Source organism: Coregonus clupeaformis, chromosome 23 (genome assembly GCF_020615455.1).
Source record: "Coregonus clupeaformis isolate EN_2021a chromosome 23, ASM2061545v1, whole genome shotgun sequence".
NCBI classification, from domain to species: Eukaryota; Metazoa; Chordata; class Actinopteri; order Salmoniformes; family Salmonidae; genus Coregonus; species Coregonus clupeaformis.
The window spans coordinates 51,806,584-51,832,202 of NC_059214.1; the positions used below are offsets into that span (position 1 = coordinate 51,806,584).

General features: G+C 45.2%; 1 protein-coding gene across 2 annotated transcripts in view; it reads left to right on the forward strand.

Moving 5' to 3' along the window:
• The window catches only part of LOC121536418 (neuropilin-2), a 282,808-nt gene that overhangs the window by 191,473 nt on the left and 65,716 nt on the right, over window positions 1–25,619 (forward strand). For both annotated transcript variants that reach the window (XM_041843674.1, XM_041843673.2), the window contains exon 12: window positions 22,772–22,849. In XM_041843674.1, the coding sequence (XP_041699608.1) occupies window positions 22,772–22,849 (78 nt within the window). The remainder of the gene's footprint in view (window positions 1–22,771; window positions 22,850–25,619) is intronic.

Here is a 25,619-nt window from a genome sequence, read left to right on the forward strand (position 1 = left end):
ACATCATCCAAATAAGCCGCTGCGTACCTCTTGTGGGGGCGCAAGGACTCGATCCATCAGGCGTTGGAACGTGGCAGGTGCCCCGTGGAGACCAAACGGAAGTCGGGTATACTGGTAGAGCCCCTCCCGGGGTGGCAAAGGCTGTCTTCTCCTTAGACGCCGGGGTCAGGGGCACCTGCCAGTAGCCTTTTGTGAGATCAAGAGTGGTTAGGAAACGAGCATGCCCCAAGGAGTCTATTAAATCATCGACACGAGGCATTGGGTATGCATCAAATTCAGACACTTCATTCAACTTTCGATAGTCATTACAAAATCGTACTGAACCGTCTGGCTTGGGAACTAGTACGATGGGACTTGCCCAGGCACTGTGGGACTCTTCGATTACTCCCAACTCCCGCATCTTCCTTACCTCCTTCTGTATAACCACTTTACGAGCCTCTGGCACGCGGTACGGGCGCTGGTTTACCGTTCGGCCAGGCATGGTGCGGATCTCATGTTGGACCACCTCTGTGTGACCGGGAAGGGAGGAGAAGACATCCTGGTTCTGCTCCACGAGTTCCAGGGCCATCTGTCGTTGATGTGGGGACAGATTTGGGCCCAGCTGAACCTCTTCTCGCGCCGGTTCCTTGGTCTCTGTGGGGGTAGACAGCTGAACAGCGCCTCTCTGGCGTGCCACTTCTTTAAAAGGTTAACATGATAAATCTGCTCAGTTTTTCTTTTATCTGGTTGCCTCACCTTGTAGTTTACTTCTCCCATGCGTTCAATGACCTCATATGGTCCTTGCCAGGTTGCCAGGAATTTACACTCAACGGTTGGCACCAGGACCAGCACTCTGTCCCCCGGCTTAAACTCCCTGGGTTGAGCAGATCTGTTGTAGGAGGCTTGCTGTTGCCGCTGACTGGCCTCCAGGTGTTCCCGCATCATGGGATAGATGGCCTTCATTCTCTCCCTCATAGCCCCGACATGGTCGATCAGTGTCCGCTGTTGGCATGGCTGCTCCTCCCAGGCCTCCTTGGCGATGTCGAGCAGTCCTCTGGGTCTGTAGGAAAGCAAGAGCTCAAAGGGTGAAAAACCAGTAGAAGACTGAGGTACCTCTCTCACCGCAAATAATATGTAGGGTAACAGCTGATCCCAGTTGCGCCCATCTTCCCCTACCGCTTTCCGCAGCATGGATTTTAGTGTTTTGTTAAAACGTTCGACTAGGCCATCTGTCTGGGGGTGGTAGACCGAGGTTCTCAGCTGTTTGATTTTCAGTAAAGCACAGAGTTCTTTCATCACCCTGGACATGAATGGAGTCCCTTGGTCCGTCAATATCTCTTTTGGGATTCCCAGACTAGTTGAGAGACGGAACAGCTCCTTGGCGATTTGTCTGGATGTAGCCTTCCTCAGCGGAATGGCCTCCGGGTACCGGGATGCATAGTCCAGAATGACCAGAATGTATTGATGTCCCCTGGAACTTTTCGGTAAGGGCCCGACTATGTCTAATCCAATCCTCTCAAAAGGAGTTTCGATAATGGGCAAGGGAATGAGCGGGTTTCTATATGTGGGCTTTGGCGCAACCTGCTGACACTCAGGGCAACTACGGCAGTAGTTCTCTATCTCTTTGTGTACTCCTGGCCAAAAGAAACGTTGCATGATTCTTTCCTTCGTCTTCTCTACCCCCAAGTGGGCCCCTAGCGGGTGTGTGTGTGCTAGGTTGAGTACTGTGGCCCGATAGGGCTGTGGCACGAGGAGCTGTTCATGCACTTCATCATTTTTCTTGACTATCTGATATACTAACCCCCGGTTTACTGCGAAATGGGGGTAAGTAGGGTTTGTCTTATCACCTAACACTACACCTTCTAATACCTGCACATTTCTTAAGGCATTTGCAAGAGTAGGATCTTGTAATTGAGCCGTACCATACTGGCCTGTGAGAGGGGGAAGCTCTTGGGTGCCTGGGACGTCTTCTTCACTGGAGAACGGAGCGCTTTCCTGGGCTGCGTTCTCTTCTCCCGTATCCGGACCAGTCTCGGTGTCGGTCTGGGCACCTGCCATCCCTATCAGAGCCCGGGCGGGAGTGAGTAACTCGGAGGATTGCACCGGAGCCTTCCCAGGATGAGTCTTGCCTCTCCGTTTCCGAGGTACTCGGGTTATCCTCTCCTGAGACTCTCTCCAGAGTGGGTAAAAGGCTGGGCAGTCTCGTCCAATTAGGACAGGGACGGGGAGGGAATCAACCACCCCCGCCGTCGTGTGTATGGTTCCCCGTGTGCTGGTCATTGTAAGTTCAGTAATGGGGTATTCTCTGGTGTACCCATGGACACAGGAAACTGGGAGGACTTTCCCCGGGGTCAGACACGTTGGGCCCACCAAATCCTTACGCACCAGGGTGGCCCGGCTACCAGAATCCAGTAAGGCCTCCACATCATGGTGATTCACAGTTACCGGGCAGGTGGGGGGGTCGATCTGGGCCGCCATCTACGACTCCCAAGAGCGAGGCAAAACGGTGTGTGGGTGCTGAGCTGGAGGACTCCGCAGTGGGCATAGGTTCATCGGCTGGTTTCCCACACTGCCAGGAGATATGTCCCATCTCCCCACACCGGTAACACTGTCGAGTTTCCCCCTCCTGGTGTACTCTTCTTGGACCCGCCTGGTTTCTGGCTCCCCCTGGAGCCGGGATAAGTCCTGACTTGCCCGGGGTCGAGACCTTGGGGTCCTTTGGACGGGTTCTTCCCATTTGTGGTGGGGCCGCACTCCTGGGGTCTTTTCGGGAAGCATTCAGCATCTCCGCTGTGGCCTGGTACTTTTCCACAGCTTCCACGGTCAGATCAGCCGTGGTCAAGGCCTGTTGACTGATGAACCGTTTTGCCTCATAAGGCAGGGCGCGTAGGTAACGATCCACCACAACGGCCTCCACCACCGCCGCTGCTGGCTTCCTCTGCGGATCCAGCCATTTCCTTGCGATTCGGACAAGTTCATGCATCTGCGCCCGAGGAGGTTGGTCTGGTTGGAAGGTCCAGCTGTGAAAGCGCTGGGCCATACCAAACTTTGTGAGTCCATATCTGCTGAGGATCTCAGACTTCAGGGCATCATAGTCAGTAACCTGGTCAGGGCCCAGGTCCCGGACAGCATTCAGCGATTCCCCGGTTAGAAAGGGGGCTAACAGACCAACCCACTGTTGCTTGGGCCAGGCTTCCCTAGTGGCCGTGGCCTCAAATGCATGCAGGTATGCCTCAATGTCATCGGTAGCTCCCATCTTAGATATAAAGTCACTTGCCTTTATTGGGCGGGTATTTTGGACCACCCTCTGTCTCTGCAACTGCAATTCCTCTGCCTTCAGAAGGTTGGCTTTCTTTTGCTCCTCCAAGAGAGCCACGTTTGCTTGCATCTGGGCTTGCTGGCCAGCAACAAGGGGCTTTCAATATGTCCTCCATTTCAGTCGGCGGGGAGCCTACGGCCAACTTGGAAAACTGGGTGATCAAACCTTCGGTATCCTCCTCTGACATGCACTATTAACGCTTGAGCGTTCCCGTATTCTCCACCATCTGTGACGTCACGAGAGGCTACACAGCTTTCAGCGGGATTGCTCAAGTAGTGCAAGGAGACAAGGTTCAAACAAAACAAGGATTTTATTATAGGTCTTGGGGAATCAACGAAAATATAACAAAATTCTGTTCTCTTGTGGCTCTTTAAGGGTTAACAGTTCAGGGATGTCTTTTCCACATCCAAAATCATAATTCTCACTCGCTCAGATAACTTTTCCCCAGCCTTACTGTAGTCCACGTTGCAGCTAGTGGCCAACCCAGCAAAAAGTCCTTCCAAATGTCTCTCACGTATTTCCACAGGTGCATATCCAAAGGTGAGTATTTCCCAAAGGTAAGTATCTCCAAATCCTTATATTCCTCATGGAAGTGGACGTGCAGCACTCTTGTCCTCCAGAGAGCCCAGGTTGGAGACTGTGTCTCTTCCCTTCCCCAAACCTTCAGCTCATCAGCTCCTCATTTGTTTCAGCTGCGTGGGAAGATTGGCCATAGAGGGGTGGAGTTCCCGACCATACCAGCAGATGGAGCCATAGCTGTCTGGGTTTGCAGCCACCTCAGGGGGATGTAACGTCCCTCCAGGACACAGCCTCTCGTGACATCACACTATATATAAGAGGACCTGGTCTGCTGATGGTCTGGTCTGAAGGGTTGGATTCACCTGTGTATATATATTTATAAGAGGACCTGGTCTGCTGATGGTCTGGTCTGAAGGGTTGGATTCACTCTGCAGACAGACACACAGACAGGTCTGTGAAAGTGAGGCTGGGTCACATGGTCGGAAAGAGAGCGGGAAAGAGGTAGAAAGTAAGAGAGAGAGAAAGGTCTGTGAAGTTGAAGGTTGTGGTCACATGGTTGTCTTTCCTTTCCTCTGATGTCCTGTCCTGTCCTTTCCTCTGCTGTCCTGTCCTTTCCTCTGCTGTCCTGTCCTGTCCTGTCCCAACCCTCTCATTGCTGACAAGCCCCAATGTCACCTAAAGGTCTCAACTTCACAGCAATAACACAGTGACAGGACCTGACCTTTAACTAAATGGGTCCTGACAGAGAGATGATGGCTGGGCTGTCTGTCCTCACTTATTATTTAGTCTGGGCAGACAGTAGGGAAAGAGGAGGGAGAGAGGAGAGAGAAGAGGGAGAGAGGAGGGAGAGAGTAGAGAGGAGGGAGGGAGATGGGAGGGAGTGAGACGGGAGGGAGAGAGACGGGAGGGAGAGAGACGGGAGAGAGAGGGATGGAGAGAGACAGGAGGGAGAGAGGACGAAGATGAGGGTTGGGATCAGGTAGAGGACTGTCTAAGTGAACAATCCTAACTCGAAGGTCTCGTAAAGCAACAAAAGATTGCAAAACGTTGTTACATGCACTGGTCTGAAGTTAGGATTCGTCCATAACAGTCTGGCTGTATTAATCTCTGCCCTCACAGGTCTGTCTGGGGCGTCAATTAGGTTTTCAAAGGTTATCAAATTAATACAGTTTAATGTCAGAACCAATCAGTAGTCGCTGGGCCTTCTCTTTCATGTGTGGGATTAATATTGATCTATTATTAATAAGATATGCCATTTAGCAGACGCTTTTATCTAAAGCGACGTACAGTCATGTGTGTCATGTGGAGGGGTGTGGTTTATATAGCTAGATAGCTACTCTACTGGTGCCAATATTTGATTGTAGGGTGTCAGCAAATATAATTAACAGTTTATCCTATTAATCTATGGCAAAGACACTTATATGTCTCATCTTTCATCTGTATCTGGCATTAGCTAGTTACTGGCTAGCTACTGTAGGTCTTCATCTGTATCTGGTGTTAGCTAGTTACTGGCTATCTACCGTAGGTCTGCATCTGTATCTGGTGTTAGCTAGTTACTGGCTATCTACTGTAGGTCTGCATCTGTATCTGGTGTTAGCTAGTTACTGGCTATCTACTGTAGGTCTTCATCTGTATCTGGTGTTAGCTAGTTACTGGCTATCTACTGTAGGTCTGCATCTGTATCTGGTGTTAGCTAGTTACTGGCTAGCTACTGTAGGTCTTCATCTGTATCTGGTGTTAGCTAGTTACTGGCTAGCTACTGTAGGTCTGTATCTGGTGTTAGCTAGTTACTGGCTATCTACTATAGGTCTTCATCTGTATCTGGTGTTAGCTAGTTACTGGCTATCTACTGTAGGTCTTCATCTGTATCTGGTGTTAGCTAGTTACTGGCTATCTACTGTAGGTCTGTATCTGGTGTTAGCTAGTAACTGGCTATCTACTGTAGGTCTGTATCTGGTGTTAGCTAGTTACTGGCTAGCTACTGTAGGTCTTCATCTTTATCTGGTGTTAGCTAGTTACTGGCTAGCTACTGTAGGTCTTCATCTGTATCTGGTGTTAGCTAGTAACTGGCTATCTATTGTAGGTCTTCATCTGTATCTGGCATTAGCTAGTTACTGGCTATCTACTGTAGGTCTTCATCTGTATCTGGTGTTAGCTAGTTACTGGCTATCTACTGTAAGTCTTCATCTGTATCTGGTGTTAGCTAGTTACTGGCTATCTACTGTAGGTCTTCATCTGTATCTGGTGTTAGCTAGTTACTGGCTATCTACTGTAGGTCTTCATCCGTATCTGGTGTTAGCTAGTTACTGGCTATCTACTGTAGGTCTTCATCTGTATCTGGTGTTAGCTAGTTACTGGCTATCTACTGTAGGTCTGTATCTGGTGTTAGCTAGTTACTGGCTATCTACTGTAGGTCTGTATCTGATGTTAGCTAGTTACTGGCTATCTACTGTAGGTCTGTATCTGATGTTAGCTAGTTACTGGCTATCTACTGTAGGTCTTCATCTGTATCTGGTGTTAGCTAGTTACTGGCTATCTACTGTAGGTCTTCATCTGTATCTGGTGTTAGCTAGTTACTGGCTATCTACCGTAGGTCTGCATCTGTATCTGGTGTTAGCTAGTTACTGGCTATCTACTGTAGGTCTGCATCTGTATCTGGTGTTAGCTAGTTACTGGCTATCTACTGTAGGTCTTCATCTGTATCTGGTGTTAGCTAGTTACTGGCTATCTACTGTAGGTCTGCATCTGTATCTGGTGTTAGCTAGTTACTGGCTAGCTACTGTAGGTCTTCATCTGTATCTGGTGTTAGCTAGTTACTGGCTAGCTACTGTAGGTCTGTATCTGGTGTTAGCTAGTTACTGGCTATCTACTATAGGTCTTCATCTGTATCTGGTGTTAGCTAGTTACTGGCTATCTACTGTAGGTCTTCATCTGTATCTGGTGTTAGCTAGTTACTGGCTATCTACTGTAGGTCTGTATCTGGTGTTAGCTAGTAACTGGCTATCTACTGTAGGTCTGTATCTGGTGTTAGCTAGTTACTGGCTAGCTACTGTAGGTCTTCATCTTTATCTGGTGTTAGCTAGTTACTGGCTAGCTACTGTAGGTCTTCATCTGTATCTGGTGTTAGCTAGTAACTGGCTATCTATTGTAGGTCTTCATCTGTATCTGGCATTAGCTAGTTACTGGCTATCTACTGTAGGTCTTCATCTGTATCTGGTGTTAGCTAGTTACTGGCTATCTACTGTAAGTCTTCATCTGTATCTGGTGTTAGCTAGTTACTGGCTATCTACTGTAGGTCTTCATCTGTATCTGGTGTTAGCTAGTTACTGGCTATCTACTGTAGGTCTTCATCCGTATCTGGTGTTAGCTAGTTACTGGCTATCTACTGTAGGTCTTCATCTGTATCTGGTGTTAGCTAGTTACTGGCTATCTACTGTAGGTCTGTATCTGGTGTTAGCTAGTTACTGGCTATCTACTGTAGGTCTGTATCTGATGTTAGCTAGTTACTGGCTATCTACTGTAGGTCTGTATCTGATGTTAGCTAGTTACTGGCTATCTACTGTAGGTCTTCATCTGTATCTGGTGTTAGCTAGTTACTGGCTATCTACTGTAGGTCTTCATCTGTATCTGGTGTTAGCTAGTTACTGGCTATTTACTGTAGGTCTTCATCTGTATCTGGTGTTAGCTAGTTACTGGCTATCTACTGTAGGTCTGTATCTGGTGTTAGCTAGTTACTGGCTATCTACTGTAGGTCTGCATCTGTATCTGGTGTTAGCTAGTTACTGGCTATCTACTGTAGGTCTGTATCTGGTGTTAGCTAGTTACTGGCTATCTACTGTAGGTCTTCAGCCAGCATGGAACAAAGAGACATGCCAAATGTTGTTTGAGTTGCTTTGTGTATCACTAAATTAGCTTGAGATTATATTACTGCAACACCGCTCACTGCGGCCAAGTTTCTCATGAATATAAGCCCCGCCCCACTCAGCCTCTTTTCAAACTTCTCTCAAATGTTGCGCATTTCTATCCCCCAAAATATACATGGAGTGTTCTGGACCTTTAAGGAAGGGGATCTGAAGTGGCTGTGTGGTTAGCATGTCTCTTCACGTATTGGCAAATTAATTAAGTGTTGAACTGTAAAGAGTAATGACTCTGTGACTCTGTGGTAAAGGAAGGGTAATGTATCTATGGTAAAGGAAGGGTAATGACTGTGGCAAAGAGGCTGACAGTCATAGCTCAATATATATCCTACACTCTGCTTTACATACCAACTCTGGAGGCTCCCTTTGGCATAAGCTTGAAACTACCATAGGCAGGATGAGGAGTATAGATAGATTGAGACCGTTTTGACCCACAACATATCCATATGAGTCCATGTATACTGTAGGTTACTGTGTGTGTGATGTGTAGGCCTATATTTGAAGTGTGTGATCTGTGTTTTGGAAAGTAGGAGTAAGTCCCAGTGTATAATGGTAACAGTATGAAGTTACATAAGTAACCCACATAGTCCTCTGTTGATGTCCTGCTACCCTGAGTTAGTATACAGTTCTTTGATCTGAGAGAGAAGACAGAGTAATTCAGCTCCTCTCTGCCCCACCGCTCTCACACAAACACACATGCAAACACGCACACACACACACACACACACACACACACACACACACACACGCACTAGACCAAGCTCACCGCTCACACAGCCCAGCGATCCCGATGACTCATGGAAAAAGCTGCCTGAATAACCAAACAAGAAGCATCAACAACAGTGGTTTACTGGGAGGGGACGGCCAACAGGCTGTGTCCCAGTGGATTCAGGTTTACTAGGAGGGGACGGCCTACAGGCTGTGTCCCAGTGGATTCAGGTTTACTAGGAGGGGACGGCCTACAGGCTGTGTCCCAGTGGATTCAGGTTTACTGGGAGGGGACGGCCAACAGGCTGTGTCCCAGTGGTTTCAGGTTTACTGGGAGGGGACGGCCTACAGGCTATGTCCCAGTGGTTTCAGGTTTACTGGGAGGGGACGGCCAATAGGCTGTGTCCCAGTGGATTCAGGTTCTACTGGGAGGGGACGGCCTACAGGCTGTGTCCCAGTGGTTTCAGGTTTACTGGGAGGGGACGGCCTACAGGCTGTGTCCCAGTGGTTTCAGGTTTAAGGGGGTAGAAGGATTACTTTATCCTATCCCAGGTATTCCTTAAAGAGGTGGGGTTTCAAATGTCTCCGGAAGGTGGTGAGTGACTCCGCTGTCCTGGCGTCGTGAGGGAGCTTGTTCCACCATTGGGGTGCCAGAGCAGCGAACAGTTTTGACTGGGCTGAGCGGGAACTGTGCTTCCGCAGAGGTAGGGGAGCCAGCAGGCCAGAGGTGGATGAATGCAATGCCCTCGTTTGGGTGTAGGGACTGATCAGAGCCTGAAGGTACGGAGGTGCCGTTCCCCTCACAGCTCCGTAGGCAAGCACCATGGTCTTGTAGCAGATGCGAGCTTCAACTGGAAGCCAGTGGAGTGTGCGGAGGAGCGGGGTGACGTGAGAGAACTTGGGAAGGTTGAACACCAGACGGGCTGCGGCATTCTGGATGAGTTGTAGGGGTTTAATGGCACAGGCAGGGAGCCCAGCCAACAGCAAGTTGCAGTAATCCAGACGGGAGATGACAAGTGCCTGGATTAGGACCTGTGCCGCTTCCTGTGTAAGGCAGGGTCGTACTCTCTGAATGTTGTAGAGCATGAACCTACAGGATCGGGTCACCGCCTTGATGTTAGCGGAGAACGACAGGGTGTTGTCCAGGGTCACGCCAAGGCTCTTCGCACTCTGGGAGGAGGACACAACAGAGTTGTCAACAGTGATGGCAAGATCATGGAACGGGCAGTCCTTCCCCGGGAGGAAGAGCTGCTCCGTCTTGCCGAGGTGCAGCTTGAGGTGGTGATCCATCATACACACTGATATGTCTGCCAGACATGCAGAGATGCGATTCGCCACCTGGTTATCAGAAGGGGGAAAGGAGAAGATTAGTTGTGTGTCGTCTGGGTAGCAATGATAGGAGAGGCCATGTGAGGATATGACAGAGCCAAGTGACTTGGTGTATAGCGAGAATAGGAGAGGGCCTAGAACTGAGCCCTGGGGGACACCAGTGGTGAGAGCACGTGGTGCGGAGACAGCTTCTCGCCACGCCACTTGGTAGGAGCGACCGGTCAGGTAGGACGCAATCCAAGAGTGAGCCGCGCCGGAGATGCCCAGCTCGGAGAGGGTGGAGAGGAGGATCTGATGGTTCACAGTATCAAAGGCAGCAGACAGGTCTAGAAGAACAAGAGGAGAGAGAGTTAGCTTTAGCAGTGCGGAGAGCCTCCGTGACACAGAGAAGAGCAGTCTCAGTTGAATGACCAGTCTTGAAACCTGACTGGTTTGGATCAAGAAGGTCATTCTGAGAGAGATAGCAAGAGAGTTGGCTAAAGACGGCACACTCAATAGTTTTGGAGAGAAAAGAAAGAAGGGATACTGGTCTGTAGTTGTTCACATCAGAGTGTTGGTTTTTTGAGAAGGGGTGCAACTCTCGCTCTCTTGAAGACGGAAGGGACATAGCCAGCGGTCAAGGATGAGTTGATCAGCGAGGTGAGGTAAGGGAGAAGGTCACCGGAGATGGTCTGGAGAAGAGAGGAGGGGATAGTGAGATGATGTACGGTGGGGTGATTCCTCCAGGCAGACCAGCCTGATGTGGGGAGGTACTGTGGGGTGATTCCTCCAGGCAGACCAGCCTGATGTGGGGAGGTACTGTGGGGTGATTCCTCCAGGCAGACCAGCCTGATGTGGGGAGGTACTGTGGGGTGATTCCTCCAGGCAGACCAGCCTGATGTGGGGAGGTACTGTGGGGTGATTCCTCCAGGCAGACCAGCCTGATGTGGGGAGGTACTGTGGGGTGATTCCTCCAGGCAGACCAGCCTGATGTGGGGAGGTACTGTGGGGTGATTCCTCCAGCTAGATGAGCCTCCCAATCTTTTGTTCCCTTACGTCAGCCACAGGGCATCTCTCTAACCATCACACACGCACACATCTAAACACACACACACACACCACACACACACACTACCTCACCCCATCAGCCTGCTGGTCCCAATAAGGACTGGTTAGCATTCTTTAAACAGTTTGGACAAGGCCATGTGCTCTGAGCAGTTTTCCAGGGCACACATTACAGAGTGTGTGACTTGACTTATGGGACTGCCAGGCTGTGAGAGAGAGAGCGAGAGAGAGAGAGAGAGAGAGAGAGAGAGAGAGAGAGAGAGAGAGAGAGAGAGAGAGAGAGAGAGAGAGAGAGAGAGAGAGAGAGAGAGAGAGAGAGAGAGAGAGAGAGGCAGAGAGAGACAGAGAGAGAGAGAGGCAGAGAGAGACAGAGAGAGACAGAGAGAGAGAATGAAGTACAAAACATATAATTACAATGTTGGCTACACCTACATTCAAGTCCAAATTCAAGTCTCCAATTTAAAGCACTTCAAACACAAGAGATGAGCCCAGAAACGAACCCTCTCCGTCAGCTGGTGTTGGACCTAACCAACCAAGCTGACACCAGCACTGCTTCAAAAGAAAGAATCCAATTAAACAATATCATGAACCAATTATTATTATTATTATTATTATTGTTGTGATTATTATTCCAAATAGTAGTGGTACGGGTAGTAGGGGTGATGGTAATGATATCAGTTTAATGATGGTGGTAGTAGTAGTAGTAGTAATGATGATGGTAGTAGGGGTGATGGTAATGATGGCAGTTTAATGATGGTGGTAGTAGTAGTAGTAATGATGATGGTAGTAGGGGTGATGGTAATGATAGCAGTTTAATGATGGTGGTAGTAGTAGTAGTAGTAATGATGATGGTAGTAGGGGTGATGGTAATGATGGCAGTTTAATGATGGTGGTGGTAGTAGTAGTAGTAATGATGATGGTAGTAGGGGTGATGGTAATGATAGCAGTTTAATGATGGTGGTGGTAGTAGTAGTAGTAATGATGATGGTAGTAGGGGTGATGGTAATGATACCAGTTTAATGATGGTGGTGGTAGTAGTAGTAGTAATGATGATGGTAGTAGGGGTGATGGTAATGATAGCAGTTTAATGATGGTGGTATTAGTAGTAGTAATGATGATGGTAGTAGGGGTGATGGTAATGATAGCAGTTTAATGATGGTGGTGGTAGTAGTAGTAGTAATGATGATGGTAGTAGGGGTGATGGTAATGATATCAGTTTAATGATGGTGGTGGTAGTAGTAGTAGTAATGATGATGGTAGTAGGGGTGATGGTAATGATGGCAGTTTAATGATGGTGGTGGTAGTAGTAGTAGTAATGATGATGGTAGTAGGGGTGATGGTAATGATAGCAGTTTAATGATGGTGGTAGTAGTAGTAGTAGTAGTAATGATGATGGTAGTAGGGGTGATGGTAATGATAGCAGTTTAATGATGGTGATGGTAGTAGTTGTAATGATGATGGTAGTAGGGTTGATGGTAATGATAGCAGTTTAATGATGGTGGTGGTAGTAGTAGTAGTAATGATGATGGTAGTGGGGGTGATGGTAATGATAGCAGTTTAATGATGGTGGTAGTAGTAGTAGTAATGATGATGGTAGTAGGGGTGATGGTAATGATGGCAGTTCAATGATGGTGGTGGTAGTAGTAGTAGTAATGATGATAGTAGTAGGGGTGATGGTAATGATAGCAGTTTAATGATGGTGGTAGTAGTAGTAGTAGTAGTAATGATGATGGTAGTAGGGGTGATGGTAATGATACCAGTTTAATGATGGTGATAGGAGTAGTAGTAATGATGATGGTAGTAGGGGTGATGGTAATGATAGCAGTTTAATGATGGTGATGGTAGTAGTAGTAGTAGTAATGATGATGGTAGTAGGGGTGATGGTAATGATATCAGTTTAATGATGGTGGTGGTAGTAGTAGTAGTAATGATGATGGTAGTAGGGGTGATGGTAATGATGGCAGTTTAATGATGGTGGTGGTAGTAGTAGTAGTAATGATGATGGTAGTAGGGGTGATGGTAATGATAGCAGTTTAATGATGGTGGTAGTAGTAGTAGTAGTAGTAGTAATGATGATGGTAGTAGGGGTGATGGTAATGATAGCAGTTTAATGATGGTGATGGTAGTAGTTGTAATGATGATGGTAGTAGGGTTGATGGTAATGATAGCAGTTTAATGATGGTGGTGGTAGTAGTAGTAGTAATGATGATGGTAGTGGGGGTGATGGTAATGATAGCAGTTTAATGATGGTGGTAGTAGTAGTAGTAATGATGATGGTAGTAGGGGTGATGGTAATGATGGCAGTTCAATGATGGTGGTGGTAGTAGTAGTAGTAATGATGATAGTAGTAGGGGTGATGGTAATGATAGCAGTTTAATGATGGTGGTAGTAGTAGTAGTAGTAGTAATGATGATGGTAGTAGGGGTGATGGTAATGATACCAGTTTAATGATGGTGATAGGAGTAGTAGTAATGATGATGGTAGTAGGGGTGATGGTAATGATAGCAGTTTAATGATGGTGGTAGTAGTAGTAGTAGTAATGATGATGGTAGTAGGGGTGATGGTAATGATAGCAGTTTAACGATGGTGGTAGTAGTAGTAGTAGTAATCAATCAATTTTCAATCAATTTTATTTTATATAGCCCTTCTTACATCAGCTAATATCTCGAAGTGCTGTACAGAAACCCAGCCTAAAACCCCAAACAGCTAGTAATGCAGGTGTAGAAGCACGGTGGCTAGGAAAAACTCCCTAGAAAGGCGAAAGCCTAGGAAGAAACCTAGAGAGGAACCAGGCTATGAGGGGTGGCCAGTCCTCTTCTGGCTGTGCCGGGTGGAGATTATAACAGAACCATGCCAAGATGTTCAAAAATGTTCATAAGTGACAAGCATGGTCAAATAATAATCAGGAATAAATCTCAGTTGGCTTTTCATAGCCGATCATTAAGAGTTGAAAACAGCAGGTCTGGGACAGGTAGGGGTTCCATAACCGCAGGCAGAACAGTTGAAACTGGAATAGCAGCAAGGCCAGGCGGACTGGGGACAGCAAGGAGTCACCACGGCCGGTAGTCCCGACGTATGGTCCTAGGGCTCAGGTCTCTCAGTTGGCTTTTCATAGCCGATCATTAAAGAGTTGAAAACAGCAGGTCTGGGACAGGTAGGGGGTTTCGTAGCCGCAGGCAGAACAGTTGAAACTGGAATAGCAGCAAGGCCAGGCGGACTGGGGACAGCAAGGTGTCATCATGCCCGGTAGTCCTGACGTATGGTCCTAGGGCTCAGGTTCTCAGAGAGAAAGAGAGAACGAGAGAATTAGAGAGAGCATACTTAAATTCACACAGGACACTGGATAAGACAGGAGAAGTACTCCAGGTATAACCAACTAACCCCAGCCCCCCGACACATAAACTACTGCAGCATAAATACTGGAGGCTGAGACAGGAGCGGTCCGGAGACACTGTGGCCCCATCCGAAGAAACCCCGGACAGGGCCAAACAGGAAGGATATAACCCCACCCACTCCGCCAAAGCACAGCCCCCGCACCACTAGAGGGATATCCCCAACCACCAACTTACAATCCTGAGACAAGGCCGAGTATAGCCCACAGAGGTCTCCACCACAGCACAAACCAAGGGGGGCGCCAACCCAGACAGGAAGATCACGTCAGTAACTCAACCCACTCAAGTGACGCACCCCTCCCAGGGACGGCATGAAAGAGCACCAGCAAGCCAGTGACTCAGCCCCTGCAACAGGGTTAGAGGCAGAGAACCCCAGTGGAGAGGGGAACCGGCCCGGCAGAGACAGCAAGGGCTGTTCGTTGCTCCAGCCTTTCCGTTCACCTTCACACTCCTGGGCCAGACTACACTCAATCATATGACCTACTGAAGAGATAAGTCTTCAGTAAAGACTTAAAGGTTGAGACCGAGTCTGCGTCTCTCACATGGGTAGTCAGACTGTTCCATAAAAATGGAGATCTATAGGAGAAAGCCCTGCCTCCCGCTGTTTGCTTAGAAATTCTAGGGACAATTAGGAGGCCTGCGTCTTGTGACCGTAGCGTACGTATTGGTATGTACGGCAGGACCAACTCGGAAAGATAGGTAGGAGCAAGCCCATGTAACGCTTTATAGGTTAACAGTAAAACCTTGAAATCAGCCCTTGCCTTAACAGGAAGCCAGTGTAGGGAAGCTAGCACTGGAGTAATATGATCAAATTTCTTGGTTCTAGTCAGGATTCTAGCAGCCGTATTTAGCACTAACTGAAGTTTATTTAGTGCTTTATCCGGGTAGCCGGAAAATAGAGCATTGCAGTAGTCTAACCTAGAAGTAACAAATGCATGGATTAATTTTTCTGCATCATTTTTGGACAGAAAATTTCTGATTTTTGCAATGTTACGTAGATGGAAAAAAGCTGTCCTTGAAACAGTCTTGATATGTTCGTCAAAAAAAGAGATCAGGGTCAAGAGTAACACCGAGGTCCTTCACAGTTTTATTTGAGACGACTTTACAACCATCTAGATGAATTGTCAGATTTAACAGAAGATCTCTTTGTTTCTTGGGACCTAGAACAAGCATCTCTGTTTTGTCCGAGTTTAAAAGTAAAAAGTTTTCAGCCATCCACTTCCTTATGTCTGAAACACAGGCTTCTAGCGAGGGCAATTTTGGGGCTTCACCATGTTTCATTGAAATGTACAGCTGTGTGTCATCCGCATAGCAGTGAAAGTTAACATTATGTTTTCGAATAACATCCCCAAGAGGTAAAATATATAGTGAAAACAATAGTGGTCCTAAAACGGAACCTTGAGGAACACCGAAATGTACAGTTGATTTGTCGGAGGACAGACCATTCACAGAGACAAACTGATATCTTTCCGACAGGTAGGATCTAAACCAGGCCAGAACTTGTCCGTGTAGACCAATTTGGGTTTCCAGTCTCTCCAAAAGAATGTGGTGATCGATGGTGTCAAAGGCAGCACTAAGGTCTAGTAGCACGAGGACAGATGCAGAGCCTCGGTCTGACGCCATTAAAAGGTCATTTACCACCTTCACAAGTGCAGTCTCAGTGCTATGATGGGGTCTAAAACCAGACTGAAGCATTTCGTATACATTGTTTGTCTTCAGAAAGGCAGTGAGTTGCTGCGCAACAGCTTTTTCTAAAATTTTTGAGAGGAATGGAAGATTCGATATAGGCCGATAGTTTTTATATTTTCCGGGTCAAGGTTTGGCTTTTTCAAGAGAGGCTTTATCACTGCCACTTTTAGTGAGTTTGGTACACATCCGGTGGATAGAGAGCTGTTTATTATGTTCAACATAGGAGGGCCAAGCACAGGAAGCAGCTCCTTCAGCAGTTTAGTAGGAATAGGATCCAGTATGCAGCTTGAAGGTTTAGAGGCCATGATTATTTTCATCATTGTGTCAAGAGATATAGTACTAAAACACTTAAGTGTCTCTCCCGATCCCAGGCCCTCGCAGAGCTGTTGCAGATCCAGGACAGCTAAGCCCTGGAGGAATACGCAGATTCAAAGAGGAGTCCGTAATTTGCTTTCTAATGGTCATGATCTTTTCCTCAAAGAAGTTCATGAATTTATCACTGCTGAAGTGAAAGCCATCCTCTCTTGGGGAATGCTGCTTTTTAGTTAGCTTTGCAACAGTATCAAAAAGAAATTTTGGATTGTTCTTATTTTCCTCAATTAAGTTGGAAAAGTAGGATGATCGAGCAGCAGTGAGGGCTCTTCGGTACTGCACGGTACTGTCTTTCCAAGCTAGTCGGAAGACTTCCAGTTTGGTGTGGCGCCATTTCCGTTCCAATTTCCTGGAAGCTTGCTTCAAAGCTCGGGTATTTTCTGTATACCAGGGAGCTAGTTTCTTATGACAAATGTTTTTCGTTTTTAGGGGTGCAACTGCATCTAGGGTATTGCGCAAGGTTAAATTGAGTTCCTCAGTTAAGTGGTTAACTGATTTTTGTCCTCTGACGTCCTTGGGTAGGCAGAAGGAGTCTGGAAGGGCATCAATGAATTTTTGTGTTGTTTGAGAATTTATAGCACGACTTTTGATGCTCCTTGGTTGGGGTCTGAGCAGATTTTTTGTTGCGATTGCAAATGTAATAAAATGGTGGTCCGATAGTCCAGGATTTTGTGGAAAAACATTAAGATCTACAACATTTATTCCATGGGACAAAACTAGGTCCAGAGTATGACTGTGGCAGTGAGTAGGTCCAGAGACATGTTGGACAAAACCCACTGAGTCGATAATGGCTCCGAAAGACTTTTGGAGTGGGTCTGTGGACTTCTCCATGTGAATATTAAAATCACCAAAAATTAGAATATGATCTGCTATGACTACAATGTCTGATAGGAATTCAGGAAACTCAGAGAGGAACGCTGTATATGGCCCAGGAGGCCTGTAAACAGTAGCTATAAAAAGTGATTGAGTAGGCTGCATAGATTTCATGACTAGAAGCTCAAAAGATGAAAACGCCATTTTTTTTTTTGTAAATTGAAATTTGCTATCGTAAATGTTAGCAACACCTCCGCCTTTGCGGGATGCACGGGAATATGGTCACTAGTGTAACCAGGAGGTGAGGCCTCATTTAACACAGCAAATTCATCAGGCTTAAGCCATGTTTCAGTCAGGCCAATCACATCGAGATTATGATCAGTGATTAGTTCATTGACTATGACTGCCTTTGAAGTGAGGGATCTAACATTAAGTAACCCTATTTTGAGATGTGAGGTATCACGATCTCTTTCAATAATGGCAGGAATGGAGGAGGTCTTTATCCTAATAAGATTGCTAGGGTGAACACCGCCATGTTTAGTTTTGCCCAACCTAGGTCGAGGCACAGACACAGTCTCAATGGGTATGGCTGAGCTGACTACACTGACTGTGCTATTGGCAGACTCCACTAAGCTGGCAGGTTGGCTAACAGCCTGCTGCCTGGCCTGCACCCTATTTCACTGTGGGGCTAGAGGAGTTAGAGCCCTATCTATGTTGGTAGATAAGAGGAGAGCACCCCTCCAGCTAGGATGGAGTCCGTCACTCCTCAGCAGGTCAGGCTTGGTCCTGTTTGTGGGTGAGTCCCAGAAAGAGGGCCAATTATCCACAAATGTTATCTTTTGGGAGGGGCAGAAAACAGTTTTCAACCAGCGATTAAGTGCTGAGACTCTGCTGTAGAGCTCGTCACTTCCCCTAACTGGGAGGGGGCCAGAGACAATTACTCGATGCCGACACATCTTTCTAGCTGATTTACAAGCTGAAGCTATGTTGCACTTGGTGACCTCTGACTGTTTCATCCTAACATCGTTGGTGCCGACGTGGATAACAATATCTCTATACTCTCTACACTCGCCAGTTTTAGCTTTAGCCAGCACCATCTTTAGATTAGCCTTAACGTCGGTAGCCCTGCCCCCTGGTAAACAGTGTATGATCGCTGGGTGATTCGTTTTAAGTCTAATACTGCGGGTAATGGAGTCGCCAATGACTAGGGTTTTCAATTTGTCAGAGCTAATGGTGGGAGCCTTCGGCGTCTCAGACCCCGTAACGGGAGGAGTAGAGACTAGAGAAGACTCAGACTCAGACTCCGACTCGCTACATAATGGGGAAAACCGGTTGAAGGTTTCTGTCGGCTGAATGAGCGACACCGGTTGAGCATTCCAACAGTATTTCCCTCCAGAAGCCATGAGAAAGTTGTCCGGCTGCGGGGACTGTGCGGGGGATTTATACTAACGTTACTGTCTGTACTTACTGGTGGCACAGACGCTGTTTCTTCCTTTCCTACACTGAGATTACCCTTGCCTAACGATTGCGTCTGAAGCTGGGCTTGTAGCACAGCTATTTTCGCCGTAAGGCGATCGTTCTCCTGTATATTATGAGTACAGCGACTGCAATTAGAAGACATCATGTTAATGTTACTACTTAGCTTCGGCTGTTGAAGATGTTGATGAACCATGTCCAGATAAAGCGTCCGGAGTGAAAAAAGTTGAATAAGGGAAAAAAGTTGCGATGGAAAAAAGGAAAATAACGTAAAGTTGGCAGCTAAAACGCACAGGAAAATGACTCTTCTGTCTCGGGATAAACGTCCGGGGTGAAAAAGTTTAACGAAAAAAGATGAGTGAGGACAAAACTAAAAAGTTGGTAAATTTGTTGAACACAAAGATTGATTAAACGTTTATTAAAAGTAAAACGTGAATAGTTTGGCAGGTAGCCAAGTAGCAACAAACAGCACAGCAGTACGGAGACAATGCGGAAGCGAGACGGAAGTCACGTCAATTCTCGTCAAATCTTTCGCATGAAAACAGGGTCCAAAAGCATGGGTTTTCAAGAGCATTCATTCCTGCCGACCAACGCACGCACAGTAATGATGATGGTAGTAGGGGTGATGGTAATGATACCAGTTTAATGATGGTGATAGTAGTAGTAGTAATGATGATGGTAGTAGGGGTGATGGTAATGATAGCAGTTTAATGATGGTGGTAGTAGTAGTAGTAGTAATGATGATGGTAGTAGGGGTGATGGTAATGATAGCAGTTTAATGATGGTGGTAGTAGTAGTAGTAGTACTGATGTAATGGTGAGGATAACAGTTATAAGTTAGTTATAGTTTCATTTTCCATGTTTAGCCTTTTCTATTTATTATATTTCTACTTTTGACCGTTAACATTTTATTGTTGTTATTATTATTATTATGTTTATTTTATTGTTGTTATTATTATTTACTACCATTTGATATTGTTATTCTTTATTATTTTATTACAATGTATATTGTAAACACAAACAGACCCCACAGAGCCCCAGGACAGCAACACAATTAGACCCAACCAAATCATGAGAAAACAAAAAGATAATTACTTGATACATTGGAAATAATTAACATTAAAACTGAGCAAACTAGAATGCTATTTGGTCCTAAACAGAGAATACACAGTGGCAGAATACCTGACCACTGTGACTGACCCAAACTTAAGGAAAGCTTTGACTATGTACAGACTCAGTGAGCATAGCCTTGCTATTGAGAAAGGCCGCCAAAGGCAGACCTGGCTCTCAAGAGAAGACAGGCTATGTGCACATTGCCCACAAAATGAGGTGGAAACTGAGCTGCACTTCCTAACCTCCTGCCAAATGTATGACCATATTAGAGACACATATTTCCCTCAGATTACAGAGATCCACAAAAAATTCGAAAACAAGCCCAATTTGGATCCCATTTTATCTTCCCTTTTGTACTTTAACTATTTGCACATTGTTACAACACTGTAAATATACATAATATATAGACATAATATGACATTTGAAATGTCTTTATTCTTTTGAAACTTCTGAGTGTAACGTTTACTGTCAATACTTATTGTTTATTTCACTTTTGTTTATTAACTACTTCACTTGCTTTGGCAATGTTAACATACGTTTCCCATGTCAATAAAGCACTTAAATTGAAATTGAATTGAGAGAGGGAGGGAGTGAGTGAGGGAAAGAGAGATGGTTGTAGGTCTGCCCTGTGCCTGTTCTCTCTCCTCTCTCTCTCCTCTCTCTCTCCCGCCCCTTTCACTCTCTCTCTCCTCCCCCCCTCTTTCACTCTCTCTCTGTCTCTCTCTCTCTCTCTCTCTCTCTCTCTCTCTCTCTCTCTCTCTCTCTCTCTCTCTCTCTCCCTCCCTCCCTCCCTCTCCCTCTTCCTCTCTGTGTTTGATTTGTCGCTCCACACTGTGTGATGATGCAGGCTGCCAAGGTCACTGAGAGTATAGCATCCATCAGACACATCAGCTCCCTCTCCGCTCCACCGTCAGCACAGCATTCATGCCAGCAGGAGGGATAGATATGCAGCACTTCCCAAATGGCACCCTATTCCCTATATAGTGCACTGCTTTTCATAGGGCAATGGTTAAAAATAGTGCACTATATAGGGACTAGGGTGCCATTTGGAACGTACAGTTGCATAAGCCAAGCCTCACTAGTGTTGTTTACACTATGACCTCACAACAGTAGAGATGTGTTGTTGTTTACACTATGACCTCACAACAGTAGAGATATGTTGTTGTTTACACTACGACCTCACAACAGTAGAGATGTGTTGTTGTTTACACTATGACCTCACAACAGTAGAGATGTGTTGTTGTTTACACTATGACCTCACAACAGTAGAGATGTATTGTTGTTTACACTATGACCTCACAACAGTAGAGATGTATTGTTGTTTACACTATGACCTCACAACAGTAGAGATGTGTTGTTGTTTACACTATGACCTCACAACAGTAGAGATGTGTTGTTGTTTACACTACGACCTCACAACAGTAGAGATGTGTTGTTGTTTACACTACGACCTCACAACAGTAGAGATGTATTTACAAAACAGGCACGTGCACAGATAGGGCTTTGGTATAATATTAGAGTCTATTGTTATAATATTAGAGTCTATTGTTATAATATTAGAGTCTATTGTTATAATATTAGAGTCTATTAGTATAATATTAGAGTCTATTGTTATAATATTAGAGTCTATTAGTATAATATTAGTCTATTAGTATAATATTAGAGTCTATTAGTATAATATTAGAGTATATTGTTATAATATTAGAGTACATTGTTATAATATTAGAGTCTATTAGTATAATATTAGAGTCTATTAGTATAATATTAGAGTATATTGTTATAATATTAGAGTCTATTAGTATAATATTAGAGTCTATTAGTATAATATTAGAGTATATTGTTATAATATTAGAGTCTATTAGTATAATATTCTAGTCTATTGCATAACCATTCAGCGTTTTCCTTGATGGCCAAAAAGCTCAATTTTGGTCTCATCTGACCAGTACCTTCTTCCATATGTTTGGGGAGTCTCCCACATGGCTTTTGGTGAACACCAAACGTGTTTGCTTATTTTTTTATTTAAGCAATGGCTTTTTTCTGGCCACTCTTCCGTAAAGCCCAGCTCTGTGGAGTGTACGTCTTAAAGTGGTCCTATGGACAGATACTCCAATCTCCGCTGTGGAGCTTTGCAGCTCCTTCAGGGTTATCTTTGGTCTCTTTGTTGCCTCTCTGATTAATGCCCTCCTTGCCTGGTTCGTGAGTTTTGGTGGGAGGCCCTCTCTTGGCAGGTTTGTTGTGGTGCCATATTCTTTCAATTTTTTTAATAATGGATTTAAATGGTGCTCCGTGGGATGTTCAAAGTGTCTGATATTTTTTTATAACCCAACCCTGATCTGTACTTCTCCACAACTTTGTCCCTGACCTGTTTGGAGAGCTCCTTGGTCTTCATGGTGCCGCTTGCTTGGTGGTGCCCCTTGCTTAGTGGTGTTGCAGACTCTGGGGCCTTTCGGAACAGGTGTATATATACTGAGATCATGTGACAGATCATGTGACACTTAGATTGCACACAGGTGGAATTTATTTAACTAATTATGTGACTTCTGAAGGTAATTGGTTGCACCAGATCTTATTCAGGGGCTTCATAGCAAAGGGGATGAATACATATGCACGCACCACTTTTCTGTTATTTATTTATTTGAATTTTTTTCATTTCACTTCACCAATTTGGACTATTTTCTGTATGTCCATTACATGAAATACAAATAAAAATACATTTAAATTACAAGTTGTAATGCAACAAAATAGGAAAAACGCAAAGGGGGATGAATACTTTTGCAAGGCATTGCAATATTAGAGTCTATTAGTATAATATTAGAGTCTATTAGTATAATATTAGAGTCTATTGGTATAATATTAGAGTCTATTGGTATAATATTAGAGTCTATTAGTATAATATTAGATTATTTTGGGTGGTTGTATAATATTAGAGTATATTGGGTGGTGGTATAATATTAGAGTCTATTGGGTGGTGGTATAATATTAGTCTATTAGTATAATATTAGATTCTATTAGTATAATATTAGAGTCCTTGGGAAAATTGTACAATGAAGTAATCTTCTTCTTCTTCTTTTTTTTCTTTTTTCTTCTTCTTCTTCTCTAAAGAAACCACTACTCTACCTGACACTGCCACACCCACCCTGCCACGTTTAGAGGATACCACCGCTGCCCAAAGAGGAGCAGGTAAATATATACACCCACTCTGCCACGTTTAGAGGAGACCACCGCTGCCCAAAGAGGAGCAGGTAAATAAATACACCCACTCTGCCACGTTTAGAGGGTACCACCATTACCCAAAGAGGAGCACGACCATGTAAAATATTAAAGTACTGGAATACCTTGAAAATCAGACATTTTCTCAAGTTGGTACTTGAAAAGTACTTGAATTCAAATGAGAGGAGAACAGAAAATGATCAAATATGTTAATATGAAAAATATTAGAAAAATGTATTGAATTAATTTCCAGGCAGACTAGCGAGTTTTATTTCCTCACGTGTTTCGCCAGGCAAGCTCCCTCATTCCACCCACACTGCCACTCAGCCAGGCAGGTACATAACTGACTGATTAGGCGGCGCCAAATGTAACATCGATAGCTAAAATGCAGGGCAAATGTAGATTCAAGCCTGCCTGGAAGGATATTGATGTTTATGAATGGTTTTGCCAGACCCATCCAGGGTCGTAGAGGGTAAACGCCGTTTACACACCGTTTTATTTGTGAAATAGTGTTTACTTGCCTTTTTATTGCCTTTTTATTGCGTTCCCAGCGTTGATCAACGCTCGGAAGACTTCTTGATCTGAGTTCTAATCGTGCCTACCTCTGTGAACGAGTGGAATCATGAATGATTAATGTATGCTCGTTATGTTCGCCTGCTCCCTCGGATTTGCCTTGTTAGCAGCGCATGCACTCACCACTCTGTCCAACGGGAAATTCCGCCCATGACACAGGCTGAGAGGTGAAACTAATTACCTCAGCCCAGACCTACAGCGGCAAGTGGCATCCCTCGACTCCTGCCGTGTCAACAGACATCACCCAAACAAAAACAAAAACCTGACTCTGAGAATTAGTGTACAACTGGTAAATAGTCGCTGATATTTCAGTCAGATGTCCAGCTAGGTAGCTCAAGGGCTCTGGCTGTTAACCAGGTAGCTAGCTATAACTAGCTGGCTAGAAGGATGAATATAGAAGCTAACGTTGAACGGAGCCTGACCTCAGCAGAAGCAGTTGGCTAAAATTAAGCTAGCTATAATCAAAAGATGGTCTACTATAATTTCTCATAACAAAATACCTTTTCTTTACAGTGAGTAGGGAGACAGACAGTGGTGAGTGAAGGACAAATCAAACGTTACGCGAACGAGCATAGACCCCTTTCCAGAGACACTGACGTCAGGCACAGATGTGCGCGACTCTTGGCGGCAGTAAGAAAGCCATCTCCATCTGCGCCCATTCAACACAGCCTAGATTTACATTTTCATTACTTCTAAACAAATAAATTTTGGGGGTTCTCATAGGCTTACAATTATGTGTTGATTCTTGCTTGAACAGTCGCTAAGATCATATTTGGATGCAGCAGTTGTTAGCCATAATGCGGTCCCCTGTAGCCCAGTTGGTAGAGCATGGCGCTTGCAACGCCAGGGTTGTGGGTTCGTTTCCCACGGGGGGGCCAGTATGAAAAATGTATGCACTCACTAACTGTAAGTCGCTCTGGATAAGAGCGTCTGCTAAATGACTAAAATGTAAAATGCTAATGCTCATTGAAATAGGCTGTAGCAAAAGCTAGCCAAATATCCATTTTACTGGTTGAAGTTGAAGTGTTTTTTAAGTATAATGCGGTTAATGGATGATGACACAAACATTTTATTAAGCAGGACATTCCTATGAGCCTTAACATCCTATTATAATCCAAACGTTTTGTGAAATGCACTCATAAGCAACATGTAAATAGAGGCTTTTCTTTGCTGGTGTTCTTTAAGAACTCCCCCTTGTTCTGCCACCAACTGAGCGCATCGCCCTCAAGCGGCAATGTTTGCAAACACAGAAAGGGGTCTATTGCTAGGCGTAGACGCGAGAAAAATGGACCCTTAACTTTCTCATTTGAAGCGCGTGGCGCTTTTGACGGCGTTGACGCATCACGGCCCGTCTGTTTTCTGTCATTCACTACCACTGCCATTCTAACTCCAGCGTCTCGTTCGCTCGTTCATGTTTCATTTGATTTGGCCTTCAGGCAAAGGAGATACACAGAGAGAGGAAGCATTGAAGCAAGCAGGGAGAGAGGTTAGTAGTACAGTGGTTCCCAAACCTGGGGTCCGGGACCCATGTGGGGTCCCCTAAAATGTAAATAGTGTCCCCTGAGAGAATCTTTAATCTTACCAAAGACATTAATAACTTGTTTCTCTTCAAATGGGTACAGAATACAACATTTTAGAGTCAACTAAGGGCCTTTTACACTGTCAGAATTAACTTTCATGTCATTATGGGTTGGGACAGCCCGTGGGACATAAAGGTTAGTGAAATATAAAGACAATTTAAATACAAAGAGAATTTAATATTATTATCATGTACACTGAACAAAAATATAAACACAACAAATTCAAAGATTTTACTGAGCTACAGTTCGTATATCGGATATCAGTCAACATCATCAGTCCTGACTTACCACTCATGTATGTAGTCAGTAAGTAGTGAAACATGTATTATTGAGTAGAACTTGTAAGGTAGTGATGAATAGTAAGTGAAGTCCATGAGGTTGTGGCAATATACTGCCATCTGGTGGCGACTAGAAACAATTGCATAATAGGAACTATTACAAATCGATGGTCCTTGAAAATAAATATTAGCGCTTGAAAAAGTACTTGAAAGTCCTTGAATTTGACTTGCCACTGTCTATAGGAACCCTCTGATGAGAGGACTGGGCTGGGCCCTCCACCCCACGTTTAGCCTAGCTCCCACCCCATC